Source organism: Vigna unguiculata, chromosome 8 (assembly GCF_004118075.2).
Source record: "Vigna unguiculata cultivar IT97K-499-35 chromosome 8, ASM411807v1, whole genome shotgun sequence".
NCBI lineage: Eukaryota > Viridiplantae > Streptophyta > Magnoliopsida > Fabales > Fabaceae > Vigna > Vigna unguiculata.
Window position 1 is genome coordinate 36,589,421 of NC_040286.1, and position 13,999 is coordinate 36,603,419.

The 13,999-nt window shown below is 31.3% G+C and overlaps 2 protein-coding genes across 17 annotated transcripts; both read left to right on the plus strand.

Moving 5' to 3' along the window:
* Nucleotides 1-1,503: 1,503 nt before the first annotated feature.
* On the plus strand, nt 1,504-6,607 carry LOC114194531 (pre-mRNA-splicing factor CWC22 homolog). Of its 16 annotated transcripts, none has more exons than XM_028084817.1 (5): nt 1,758-1,923; nt 3,146-3,186; nt 3,324-3,475; nt 3,975-4,784; nt 5,124-6,607. In XM_028084817.1, exons 2-5 carry the CDS (start codon nt 3,147-3,149, stop codon nt 6,513-6,515), a joined length of 2,394 nt encoding a protein of 797 aa, XP_027940618.1. In that variant the 5' UTR covers nt 1,758-1,923; nt 3,146; the 3' UTR covers nt 6,516-6,607. The 16 variants fall into 16 exon arrangements, with proteins under 16 accessions (XP_027940617.1, XP_027940618.1, XP_027940620.1 ...); XM_028084823.1 differs by lacking the exon at nt 1,758-1,923 and adding an exon at nt 3,625-3,853 and having other exon boundaries at nt 3,137-3,186; XM_028084822.1 differs by lacking the exon at nt 1,758-1,923 and adding an exon at nt 3,568-3,853.
* A 3,595-nt stretch (nt 6,608-10,202) lies between these two features.
* On the plus strand, nt 10,203-12,630 carry LOC114195598 (transcription factor IIIA-like). Its single transcript, XM_028086118.1, has 6 exons — nt 10,203-10,447; nt 10,583-10,717; nt 11,201-11,489; nt 11,622-11,860; nt 11,962-12,105; nt 12,222-12,630. Exons 1-6 carry the CDS (start codon nt 10,319-10,321, stop codon nt 12,369-12,371), a joined length of 1,086 nt encoding a protein of 361 aa, XP_027941919.1. The 5' UTR covers nt 10,203-10,318; the 3' UTR covers nt 12,372-12,630.
* Nucleotides 12,631-13,999: the final 1,369 nt, after the last annotated feature.

Sequence of the window (13,999 nt, forward strand, 5' to 3'; positions counted from 1 at the left end):
AAAATGCTATTAAAGCGTAAAGAAAAATAAGTCCTTATAACGTCTGGAAAGAACGTGTCTCATCTCCATTTATATCCACGAAGTAATTGTAATTTCAAATAAAAGGTATAAATAACAAGTTTTCAAAATAAAAGTCCGGTTTTAACCTTAAAAAAGTCTTGAATTAAAACAAAAGAAAAGTGGATATAAATAATTCTGAATAACATGGAACTCTTACTCAACATCTATAATCTATATTTCTTTACTAGAATATATTATACGATATATATTATATATTACTAGAACTCTTACTCAACATTTTTCTTTAAATCTTATCCTACTATGTTTTTTAAATAAAAATAATTATTTTATTAATTTTATTAACTTTTTTTAAAAAAATAAACATTTTTTATTTGACTTTTTCTTAAATTTAATTATTTTTTAAGCAAAACTAATTATCTATAATAAAAAATTATCGAAGACTAAATAAAATTTATCAACAATAACATTACCTTGTAAATATTATTTATATTTACTTTTATTTTATGATTATAGCGATAACACTTTTATCATCTTAAAAAAATAATATATATTATATACTGAAGATTTCACCTTCAACATCTATAATATCTATAATTTTATAATATTATATAACTAATTTATCTTTTTTTGTGTCTATATTTTATTTTCCAATTTTATTTTTATTAAGTAATCGTTTATTTAAATTAAAATAATTAATTATCTTATCAATTTATCTTTCAAATGATTTTTTTTTTAAATCTAACTATTTTTTTATTTGATTTTTTAAAAACTTAACTACATTTTTTAAACTAAATTAATTAATTATAATAAAAAACAAAAAGTTACATACAAAATTAAATAAATATTATTTACAATAAAATTTTAAAAATTATTCACATTTATTTTATTATTATTATTATTTTATTTTCTAGGGTTAAATATGTTTTTAGTCCATTAACTGTCAATGAATTTTGAAATTAGTCCATTTTGAAACTTTGAACCAATTTAGTCCTTCATCTTTTGAAATACATGGATTTAGTCATTTTAATCCAAATTTGTTAGATTTATTTGATGTTTTGTACACATTTCATGATTATATTTGAGTTGTTCATATTGTTTGATACATTTTTGCTTTAATGTTAAGTTAAATATTACTATAAAACACACTTGAAATGTCAAATAAACTTAACAAAATTTGAATAAAATGACTAAATTCATGTATTTCGAAAGATGAAGGACTAAATTGATCTAAAATTTCAAAATGGACTAATTCCAAAATTCATTGAGAATTAAGGGACAAAAACATATTTAATCTTATTTTTTATTATGATAATGTGAATATACATTTTCACGTGTGATATAAGAAAATTAGTTTTGTTTTCATAAATTTTTTTTATAGATTATGGTATTTAACAAAAGTCGACAATAAATAAAGTAACTAACAGGCCAAAGGCCCAAAGGTCCAACCAAAACTCGGGCCCCAACATTACAGATAGGGCACGTTCCCGTCTCCGTCCCCGAGTACCATTCCTAAATCAACATTCCAAAATTTCATTCATTCATAATTTACATCCATAGCGTCAATTACTGGTACTCTCATCTTTTTTAAATTTCAGAGAGAGAGAGAGAGTAGAGCGATCCGCGAAGTTCAGTTTGATAATCAAGGTGCAGACGCGATGGATCTGGAGGTGGTTGGGCGTCACGCGATGCTGTTCGACGACGACGGCATGGCGGCGTTCGTGAATTCAGCGGAAGCTCTGGTGGAATGGAACTCCCTCTCCATCGATCGCTATGATGTCCGCCACCTTCTTTCCGCTCCCCTTCCTCCGCGCCTCAAGCGCCGCCCTCCTCAGCCCGAACCCGACCTCGATCACCTACGCTATCTCGATCTCCCTTCCTCTTCTTCCGATGAAGAACCACAAGGTAACCTAATGTATAATTCTACTATTCGTTTTGCTTTCTAGTTCCTTCTATTTGATATTATCTAAATACGGTTTCCTTTTGATTTGTACTGTATTAGTTGTTGAGTTTTTTTTTTTTCTCAACGAGAAGCTCTCAAAAGTATATGACTGGTAGTTTTATTTTGATGATGTTTTCTTCGAGCTTATTTTATGTTCTGTTGCTGGAGAGAAATTGTGGTTCTCATTCGTTAGAGGCTATAGTGAGAAAAAAAGTCAATCAAATGCAAGTTGGTGGAAGTCCTTAGAAAACCTTAGATTGAAATTTTGGTTTTCCATAGAGCTCATGGTTTAAGATAAAGCTTTTTGGTTTTTGAGGGCTTTAGCTAGAATGTTTCCTTGCCTGCATAGCTTTGTACCTTCTATTGTAGTACCGAGGTTTTTAAATTTTGTGTTGTGACATATTGGATTGTAGGCTATAAAGTACCATACTTCAATTTGCTTTACTCAAATACCGATAGTCTTGTCTATTTAATCTGATAGGTATCGATGAAGTATCCAACCTATTAAATATCAATAATTCATTTTTTTCCATAGATACTTATGCTTTTGGATACTTCTTGGATTTGTATAATCTTTAAACCATTTTATGAAAATCCACTGCAGCTATATGAAACATATAAGTATGCACAGTAATATACAAACATAAAAAATATTATCAAAAACATAATTTTTTCTATATAAAAGGAATGAGATATATGAAATACTGAATTTGACTTTGACATCGATATGGCCAACAATGGTTTATAATTTATTTATTTATTTTAGTAATATCCCAAACGTATATTTTTAAATTGGATTTGCTGAATTGTAATTATATATATACTGTCTTGAATTTTACACTACTCCAGAAAATGTATCTTCTTAAGTATGTCGCATCTTATTTATTTAAGAATAGTTGTTTCGCCGAATGTTTACATATCTGATATGCATATAGTATCTAAAATATGTTTTAAACAAATAAGGTATAAGTTTTTCAATCTGTTATCATCTTTCAGACACATTGATATATTTGGTTGGACATGGCATTTAGTTGAGGCAACTAGGTGATGGTGCATTGTTGGCTACAAGTCAAATGTTTTTCAGTCGATGTTGGAAACTTGGAACAAGATTTTATTTTCCAACTTCCACCTGAGACTATGTTGAGTGTTTTTATTTTTTGTGCAACCACAATGTCACATTTGCAGGATGGAATGTAATTTGCTACGGTTCCTGTGTCAGAATACAAGTAAGGATGTTTTACCTGGCTTCAATTTACCTTTGGCTTCTTCTGTGTTGCAATTACTGTTTTATTTGGATGATATTGTTGCTTTTTGATAATTATATTGAATTCTGATGTCGGATGTCACCTTTATGTTTGTTTAGATAATGGTTCAGATCCAGTAAGTTCGGCTGGCTTTCATGCTGTTGCCTTTTCATATGGAAATACTAATGCTTCCATGGAGACAAAGGACGATAATGATGAGTCTAGTTTTCGTCCAAACTTCCCAATACCAGAGAGTCTACTCCATAATCTGGTGAGTAACATGTCTTAATATATACTTTAATTGTGTGGTTTTTGAATGTTACTGACTTAATTGACCTTTCATTGTTTAACCAATGTCATTAGGTGATAATTGTCTAGGGTACATATGTTATTCTAAGGCTTATGATGTCTAAGTTTCAGATGCTCGGAGCATGAATGGAGTTCTTGTGACTCAAGGTAGCCATTCACAGGCACCTTTTTTTCCTTTTGATGTCATGAGAAGGGGCCGTGCAGGTGGGATTAGGATGATTGAAATTTGTTGATTCCTTATCTCTTGAGAGCAAATGGGATGATACTTGTCTACATAAAGTTCCTTTTCTTGATCTTTATCATTATCCAACTATATTTGAAGTTGTCACGTGTTTGTTTAGTAAGATACAAGTATCTTAATATTCTGCTTGGCAAGGCCCTTTCTAAGTTTATACTTATGCTAATTTTGAAATTTGAATTTATTGATTAAGAAACATTTGTTGTTTGTTGTTCTTTTCCAGCCTCCAAATGAGAAAGTACATCAGATTATTTCAAGGACTGCAATGTTTGTCTGCAAACATGGAAGTCAGTCAGAAATCCTTCTTAGGGTGAAACAAGGAGATAATCCAACCTTCGGATTCCTGATGCCTGATCATCATCTTCATGCATATTTTAGATTTCTTATTGATCACAAAGAACTTTTGAAAGCTGATAAAGATGATGGCAGCTCAACTGAGGACATCAATAAGACTCAGGGAGGTGATCAAATGGGTGGTGCATTGTCTTTGCTTGGATCTGTCTATGGATCCGGAGAGGATGAGGATGGTACATCTGAGAACACTTGTGACTTTGGGAAAAAAGAATTCGGGGGAGCTATTGATGCTGTTAGTACTTTTACTTCTCCTGGAGTAGAGCCGGCAGAATCTTGTTCAGATGTGGCCAAGAAGGATGGAAGCGTTTCTAAAAACCCAATACCTTTGAAAGAAAAAGTTCCAGTCATAAAGCGGAATCATTCTATCAGTACTGTTAAGACTGCAACCACAGTTAAAGCAAAATCAGGTGATGGCTTGGATTCAATGTCTAATAATACACAGAACAAGTCGCAGACTTCTTTCCCCAGTACTGCAGCTAAGATTGAACTGCCTGTTGTTGAACCTCCATCTGAATTAAAGAGAGCTATAGAGAAGATAGTTGAGTTCATCCTAAAAAACGGAAAACAATTTGAGGCTGTTCTTGAAGAACAGGATCGTCCTCATGGAAGGTTCCCCTTTCTTGTGCCATCTAATAGATATCATACTTACTATCTAAAAGTTCTTCAGACTGTTGAACAGGTGAGTTTCTCGGAATAATAAAAGTCAATTTTTAATGTATGTTTAAATTGTGCCCTGATAAGCGAGCAAATGATTGCACCTGCACTTTAGTCGCTTGTAGGACGTAATCCTTGTCACTCTAAGATTGAATGTTTTCTACCCTCCCCCTCCCTCTAAGAAAAAACATATTTTAATTGCCAGACATTGTCATATGCTAACTAGTGCCTTCAATTTCTAGTAATTATTTTATTTGGGTTCTGGAGACATTTTGTGCACCTAGTGTGTTCCATGAATTATGTGCAAATTTGATTTAGGTATTGCTAATTTTGACTTTGAGCTGATCTTCCTAATTTTGTTCAGTCTAAGTTACGAGGCAAGGGCCACCAGAAGCACAATCCAGCAGGTCGAGCGGTGGACAATAATTCTGCTGTACATGATGAAAGTGACAATGTTCATGAATCTATGGCTTCTGATCTACCAAATGATATGGACCGAAAAGAAAAGTTCAAGATGACTATTGGCAAGTCAAAGAAGGATGGTCAAGATCCAATTCCCAAAGACCAAGCTCAAAACACAGTTAGCATGGATGCAGCTGCGACAGCAGCTATTCTTCAGGCTGCCACTAGGGGTATTAAAAACCCTAACTTAGAACTTTTTAGCAAGACATCAAGTGGTAGTGGTCAGGGTCTTGGAAGTGATGGTGGGTATTTATCTAGCTCTGGGACTGGGAGCCTGTATTCATCTCAACCACAAGCTCTTGTTGAAAATCCAAACTTGATTGCAAAGACTAGGGCTTCTGCCCCTGTTGCCAAGGCAATTGCGGAAAAGATAGCTATTGCAACAGCAGGTGAAGCGGACTCCTCCGAAGCACATATGACTAAAGAGCAAAAGATTAAAGCAGAGAGATTGAAACGAGCAAAGATGTTCGCAGCCATGCTAAAAAGCGGTGTTGGAGCAAGTGAATTGCCACGAGCTTTGTCAGTGGAGCCACTTGGCTCTGGCCTTTCCGGTTCAGATGCTGAGACTGGGAATCTTATGGGTAAAGAAAGGGAAGGAAGCTCCGTTCCATTTGACGTCGAAAATTCAGATAAAAGTCAAAATTCTGGGAAGCTTTCTGTTGATAATTCAGATAAAAGTCAGAAGACTGAGGAGAAACTTGCTGGTGATAATGAACGCCGTTCAAAAAGAAAGTACCGTTCAAGACATAGTAGACATGAAGGGGAGGAAGAAGACGAGAAGAAAGAAGAAGACCAAGAAGATAAAAGACGTCATAAACGATCAGGAAAAAGACATCGATCTTCACACCACAGTCGAGACAGACATAAGCACAAGAGAAGACAATCCTCTTCGAAAGACGGGCATTCTTACAGGGGGATCGAGCATGACAGTTCCTCGGATGATGAACATCAACGTTCAAGGCGTCGTCATAACTACGATAGTTCTTCTGATGAAGAACACCATAAGCGTAGACATTCTCGCCGTTCTAGTAAACATTATAGTTCGTCTGATGATGAGCACAGGCACCGAAGCAGAAGTGTAAAGCGTGGGAGCAGATCCCGTGGTGACAGAGAAACAGAGGTGGAGGAGGGAGAGATAATTATGAAATTGGAGAAGTCAGCGGTTGGGCGTGGTAGCAGGGAGGCATCTGCTGGATTATCTAATGCAAGGGCTTCGTCTCAATCACCTGATGTAACTGATGTTCCTGATGAGCTCAGAGCCAAAATTCGAGCCATGTTAATGGCTAACTTGTAAAACTTCTGTACATTGTATTACTTACTCTTCTTCCTCACAACGTAGCCATTGTTCCCTAACTTAAACTAAATTAACAAAACCAATTTTTAGTACTTAAACAGGTATTTTAACTAAATATGTGACCAACTTAGTACTTAAACAAGTGTTTTAACTGAATATATGATTATTTATTTATTTTTAAGTAATAAGTTAAAAATATAAAATAAAATATTTAGATTCAGAAATAAAAATAAGGGTTAAGTATGTTTTTAGTCCTCGAACTTTGACCCAAAATTGGAATTCGTCCCTGGTCGAAACTTTGATAAATTTCGGTCCCTAAACTTTAAAAATAAATAAATATAATCTTTTTAACCCAATTTTGTTAACTCTTTTTTAGGCTTTGAACACATTTCTCAGTAAATATTGGAGTTGTTTATATTCGTAACCTAAAAAAAAAGTTAACAAAATTGTGTTAAAAGGACTATATTCATTCATTTTTAAAGTTTAGGGACCAAAATTTATCAAAGTTTCGACTAGGGACGAATTCCAATTTTTGGTCAAAGTTCAAGGACTAAAAACATACTTAACTCTAAAAATAATTATATAAGCATCCATGAAAGTTTTGAAAATGATGGTTATAAAAATAATTGTTTTAAATTTAGATGAAGTTATGTCTATAATTAAACCGTATCTTTTTATGAGTTTTAATAAATATTTATGTTTATTTTCAATTTTAAATCAAATTAGGATTTTTTTTATATTTTATACTAATTTGGTTTATTAAAAGAATATGATTAGATTGTGTCAAAAAAAATACAATAAACTAGTATTGTTTAATCAACATTTTGGTTCTTTATAAATAAATAAATAAGTAACCATTTACACTTAACAAAATAGAAGATGTTTAATTTATGGATATTAAAAATCAATAATTGTGTTTTGTATAATTTAATAACTAATAATTGTGTTTTGTATAATTTAATAACTAATAGAACCTTAGATATAACTGATTTTCACCGTGTCTTTGTTCAATTTGGTTTTTTTTTTAGTTTTTTTTTTACAATATTTTATTTTCCAAATTTACAAAATTTGATATTTTTTTTAATTATGTTTAAATAGTTAATGGAAAGTAATGTCTAACGTATTGGTTTGTAATTTGTCTTTTAACTAAAAATAAGTTATTCATGTGAAGTCAAGTAACAAATTTGGTCTTTTTTTTTTGTGTTTAACAGCATATTCATTTTTGTCAATTTTGTTTAATTTGATCTTTTTTAATCATTGTGTTTAAATGGTTAATGGAAGGTGAATCGTGTATGTCACGTGTTAGTTTGTAATTAATTCTTTATTTTTTAATTAAAAAAAGTTATCCAAGTTGTGTCCACATGTCAAAGTTAGGTTAGTGTCACATGTCTTATATTCAATATTGAATTCAGTTATTTTTTTCCTTAATTTTATTCAATTTAATCCAAAATTTTATTAGTTTTGTTTAATCTAGTTTTGATTTTCTTTTATCATGCTACTATTCTCATCACATGAATCATTCACATTCTATTCTATATGAGTTTGAATGATCATAGAATGTCAGAATCTAACTTCACTTGAATCTATAAATCAATACATACACTAGATTAAACCAAAGGAATTTCTTCATTAAATTTCATTATCTTTCACATGTTATGTTAGATTCAATCACATAATATACAAATAATATACAGAAAAAACATACAAAGTCAAGTCTCAGCACACCTACATTAATCATACACAGCTCATCCATGATTTTTTATTACAATAATTTCATTACATACCTAAAAATAATGAACAACATTTTCCTAACCACAAATCCCAAACAAAAATCTCAACGGTCAAGTGTCTAGGATGTGTTGTCAAAATCTCGGCTTGATTCGATGGATAAGGAAGCGAAAATCTCCTTTTCCCAATATGACGTAAACCAAAAATCAGGGTAACGTCCAACACTACAACACATGGATTATTTATATTACTTTGATTTAAAAAAAAAATTTAAAATTTTGAAAATTAATTTTTTTTTCCTCTTCTATTATTTTTTTTACCCTTTTATTTGGTTTTTCTTTGTACCTTTTATCTTCCTTCTATCTCAATTTTCACCTTCAATCTCTTTTCTTTTTCAAAATCCAATTGCACTAAGAAGAAATTAAGGAGTTAAGGAACATTTTGGACCGAACAATTTCTTCTTTAGAGTAGGTTGATTTTTTACCCTTTTTTTTGTTCGAAGCAATATGTATGTGATTTTTTTACATTATAAACAAATATCTATTTGTTACAGATAATAAAAGTATGATCTAATTATTAATCGAACTCTTCTTTATGTAGATGAAGTTATTTTAGGTTTGAAGTTGTGTAAGGGCAAAGCTTGTGTGGGAGAAGAGTAGTATTAGAAATCTATTTAAGGTAAGAGAAGATAATCATCTTAATTTTCTTAAAATATTAAGTTTTCGTTTTGAGATTTAGGTTGGGGTATTCATAATTTTTTCTTTTCCTAAATAGGTGATAGGTGAGAAATTCATATTAGACAAATTATGATAAAGAGTAAAAGAATTGATTTGTTTTTCAAGAGGGAGACTTGTGATTAAGATGAAAAAAATGTATATACGTCAACTAAACTTGAGAAACTTCATAGGAATCCAATGATTGAAGAAAATGAAAAAAACTCTCTAAAGTGAGTTAGATATAATGGATTTGAAAATTCTTTGGAACGTGATTTGTAATTCGGGTAAGCATCTTCAAATTTTACAATACCCACCAAATCAAATTGACGAAGTAGGAAGGGCTAATATAAAATATGGTCTATATAATGACTTTTTCTGTTTCTATAGCTACAACTGATATTTTCCTGTAATGAAAATAATTGACGATTGGAATCCGTCTTCACAGGTTCTCGATTTATTGTTCATCTCATAGAATACGAAATATCATATAAGAAGTAATGGTTAAGGAGATGGATGATAGGATTTGAACCCATAACATTTTGTACCCAAAACAAATGCGCTGCCAAGCTGTGCTGCATCATTTGGATCAAATTCTTAATTATAATATTTTTAATCATTTAAATTTGAATGAAATTTTATTTTAATATTTTAAATTTAGAGATTTAATCTTTGATATTTATTTATTTTTCTCATTTAGCTTCTTTACAAAACAAAAATCAAGCATGAAATAAACATAACATTTACGCTAATCTTATTATTTATATGCTGAAATAAGCGAAAATATATTTCTAATAATTTTAATATATAATTTATCACTTTTAAATTTCAAGTAAGATATTCATAATTTCATATTTGGAGACTAAAACAATATTTTTAAATTTGGAGGATTAAACAATTTATTTTTAAATTTAAAATACTTACAATATTAATTTTATATTTGAGAGACTAAAAATTAATTTTAAATTTAAAAATTAAAATGAAATTCGGTTCAAATTTTGAGGGTTAAAATATGTTTTAAATAAAAATTTCAAATAAATATGTACATCAGTATTTTTAACAGTGTGATTACTGGTAACGAGTTGGAAGGCGTAAAGCTAGAAAAATATTTTTGGAAATTTAGGAACGAATGAAAAATAAGAACTAAAAGAAAAAATATATTTAATGTTATTCTAATTTAGTTAAACTAACCAAACGACATCGTATAGGAACTCTATATATACCCATCGTTGGCGAAAAACCTAGTAAGCTCATACACTCTTTCATTCCTGCTTCACAAAATCGCCGCATTTAGCACCATCCTCATATTTACACTGACTTTCTGCACTCTTCGATTGTTCTCTGTATCTCTTATCCAAAACAATGGTTGAAGACGTGAATACTGAAGAAAGGCCAAAGTTCAGAGATATTAGACGTTATTTCTGCCAGTACTGCGGTATCTGCAGATCCAAGAAAACCCTAATTACCTCTCACATCAATTCGCAACACAAGGTACTTTTTGTTTTTCTGTATTTTTGTTTTCCTTTTGCAAAATCAAATCCTTCACAGTCATCTTTATTTAAATTATTACAATTTTGTGGATGTTTACGGTCATATAACACTTTGTTGATTTTTGTGTCATTTTAGGAAGAAGATGAGAAGGCTAGAAAAGAAAGAGATCCTGAAGCGGAGTCTTCAAAATCCAACACCTGCGGGGAATGTGGTGCCACTTTCAAGAAACACGCATATTTGTTGCAGCACATGCAAAGTCATTCGCTTGAGGTATTTACATTCACATTCTTAAGTACAAGACAATTTGTTGATGTAAATATCTGAAACCACATCAGAAACATATACTTGTGTAACATTTTATGGGGTGTTGTGATATTTGAAACATATTTCATCTGTGGGAGATATAGCTTTTGTTGTGACTTGTATTGTTGCATTAGGCTGAAGATACAAATTTTGCAGGAATGTAATCTATAAGATTCTAAAATCATTGGAAAATTATGGATTAATAGTGTGAAGCATTGGATCCCAGACAACGATCTCCAAAATGCACGAGGCAGCGAGTTTAGACTTGATGGATCAGTATCAGGTAGGGAGACCTCCTGTGAAGCTCCATCAAGGATGCCTCAGTCACGCTCTTTGAATTTGAGGTTGGCAGTTTGTTCATTTGTTTCTTGTTCTTGTCAAGGTATGATGATATTTATGTTGTTGTTTGGGTTTTTTTGTCGTTAACATATTTTTTTTTTCTGTTTCCAGAGGCCGTTTGTGTGTACTGTTGATGATTGTCAAGCTAGTTATCGAAGGAAGGACCACCTGACTAGGCACCTTCTACTACATGAAGGGAAGACATTCAACTGCCCTGTTGTGAACTGCAACATTGAGTTCTCTTTGCAAGGCAATATGAAAAGACACGTTGAGGAGATTCACGACGGCAGTTCCACTGCCGCTGCTGACAAAAGTCACAAACAACATGTGTGTCCAGAGATTGGCTGTGGAAAGGTTTTCAGATTTTCTTCACAGCTAAAAAAGCATGAAGATTCCCATGGTAGGTTATTTTTATTTTTTTTGGTTTTATGTACGAATTAGTGAAATATTCTTGGGATATTTGTAAGGCGCTTGTTTATTTATATTTTTGAAACTGTGGGTTACAATTTTGATGATAGCCTTTGTTATGCAGTTAAGCTGGAATCAGTAGATGTGGTGTGCTTAGAACCTGGTTGCATGAAGCATTTTGCTAATGTCCAGTGCCTTAAAGCTCATGTAAATTCCTCCCATCAATATATGAGCTGTGACATTTGTGGGTCTAAGCAACTGAAGAAGAATATTAAGCGTCACCTTCGTTCCCATGAAGCTGACACCAGTTCCTCGGAGACCTTTCAATGCGAGTTTAAGGGTTGCAGCTGCACATTCTCTAAAGTAAAACTCTTGTTAAATCTTCTGGGTGTGCACAATATTATTGAATTCTCAAATTTGTTTCAAGTGAACTTTATATTAATCTGTCTTCATTGTGTCAACAGAAATCTAATCTTGATAAGCATAAGAAGGCTGTGCACCTTCAAGAAAAACCTTTTCGGTGTGGGTTTCCTGAATGTGGCATGAGATTTGCTTACAAACATGTGCGGGATAATCACGAAAAAACTGCTAAACATGTTTTTACCCTCGTAAGTTCTACTTTTCTGCTTTGGTATTTCGATTGTGCCAAAAGTTATCTGATAAGAGATGGTGTGTGAAAGTTTTACCTTTGAATTGTCATGCTCATGAGATTTACGTGATGCAGGGTGATTTCGAAGAAGCTGATGAAGAATTCAGGTCAAGGCCAAGGGGAGGGAGGAAGAGAAAATGTCCTACTGTTGAAATGTTAATCAGGAAGAGGGTTACTCCACCTAGTCAATTGGAGGATTGGTTATTTATGCAGGACAGAGAGTAGAATGCATTGAGCATTGTGTTCGTAATACATGTAGTATTATGTATTTTGGCAGTCTTGTATATTTATGTATTTGTATATTTAGGATTAGTATTAGTCTTAGTAGAGAGATAGAACATATAGGACGAGGACTCATAGTATGGAATGATGTTTACATCAAGTTTAAACATTGTATGGAGCCAACCCATGAACAAGTTGGCAATGTTTGAATTGGAAGAAGTTTATGTAAGGAATGGAACTTATAATGCAGTAAAGTTTATTATAAACTATAAGTTATATTTGTGTATATATCTCTTCACTTTATTTAATGTTAAAGCAATTTATTTATTATCAAGTCATCTTATTTTCTCGATGTTTCTTCTCCTTTTAAAAAATTCCTAAGTAATAAAAGCAAGTGAATTTTAGGCAATTAATAAATCAAATAAAAATAGAGAAGGTGAGAATAGATAGGAATGGATAAATGATATCTTAAGTTTTCAGTCAAAGGGGTCAATATGAAAGAATGATTATAAGTAAAAGGCTAATCCATCTCGGATTATGTAGTTCAAAGTTTTTGTTTTTTGCATAAAGTAATACAGTGCGATGTCAACTGATAAAAGTTCTATCTATTCCCAATTGTTTTAATAATGGAAGAGAAAACAACATATTATATGCAAAAGTTTAACAAGTTACACCGACAATATGGAGTGTCCATCTTTTTTGTTAGAATGTAAAATGTTTTATATGATTGTTTAATACAAAATGTCATGACAAGAAATAATAGAAAAATATATTTTCTTTTCAAATATGAGTTTTATCATATATTATAGAGACCTAACATTATAAAATTATTATATATATTTTTTATACGGATCGAAATACCTCAAGTGTTTGAATATATAAATATAATTTACCGATAAAAAATTACTTTGAATTAGTATTATTTCATATATTATTTATATGACGTCATAACACTTCTATTACGCAAATTTTAAAATAATTAACTAAATTATCTAATCTAATTTTAAAATAAAAGATAAAGAAACTAAAAGCTGAATCGCAGACTAAAAAAACAAATAATTTATTGACTTTAATCGAATTTCAGATTTGATTTTAAAAAGTGGATCAAATCCACTTCAAATCAACCCATACGTATCGTTTTTTCTTCCATAAATTTATGATACCACTTATTCATATTTTTATTCTTATATAAATACAAATATATATATATATATATATATATATATATATATATATATATATATAATTCTCACAAAAGTTATACTTAATTATGAAAATATATTTACTTGAAGAATACAATGACTTGAAGAAAACGCTTGAATACAAATCACTCTCAGATTGCATTTAGTCAGATAAACACAAACAAATTCTGTACACACAAACAAATTCCAATACAAAAATAAAATATAAATATAAATTTTGAAATAGTAAATTGCGCAGTGAGACATTAGTTAATAGCAAAAAGTCTAAGTCAGAGTCCCTCTCAAGTTCTGGTTCCTGTCCTTTCTCCCAATGGCCATTCAAAGAGCTGACACGTGTCCCTCACTTCCCAAATCTTTTTTTCTCGATATTCTGAGAAAATAATATTTGGTCTGAGTCAAAACAAAACCCCATTTTTTGTTGCCGACTCC

What these genes read in the sequence shown, in the direction of transcription:
- LOC114194531 (XM_028084816.1), top strand. Translation starts at nt 1,677, where the DNA reads ATGGATCTGGAGGTGGTTGGGCGTCACGCGATGCTGTTCGACGACGAC. An exon ending in AGAGTCTACTCCATAATCTG is followed by an intron (nt 3,476 to 3,974) that starts GTGAGTAACATG and finishes GTTCTTTTCCAG; the next exon opens with CCTCCAAATGAGAAAGTACA. An exon ending in TTCTTCAGACTGTTGAACAG is followed by an intron (nt 4,785 to 5,123) that starts GTGAGTTTCTCG and finishes AATTTTGTTCAG; the next exon opens with TCTAAGTTACGAGGCAAGGG.
- LOC114195598 (XM_028086118.1), top strand. Translation starts at nt 10,319, where the DNA reads ATGGTTGAAGACGTGAATACTGAAGAAAGGCCAAAGTTCAGAGATATT. An exon ending in ACATCAATTCGCAACACAAG is followed by an intron (nt 10,448 to 10,582) that starts GTACTTTTTGTT and finishes GTGTCATTTTAG; the next exon opens with GAAGAAGATGAGAAGGCTAG. An exon ending in GCAGCTGCACATTCTCTAAA is followed by an intron (nt 11,861 to 11,961) that starts GTAAAACTCTTG and finishes TTGTGTCAACAG; the next exon opens with AAATCTAATCTTGATAAGCA.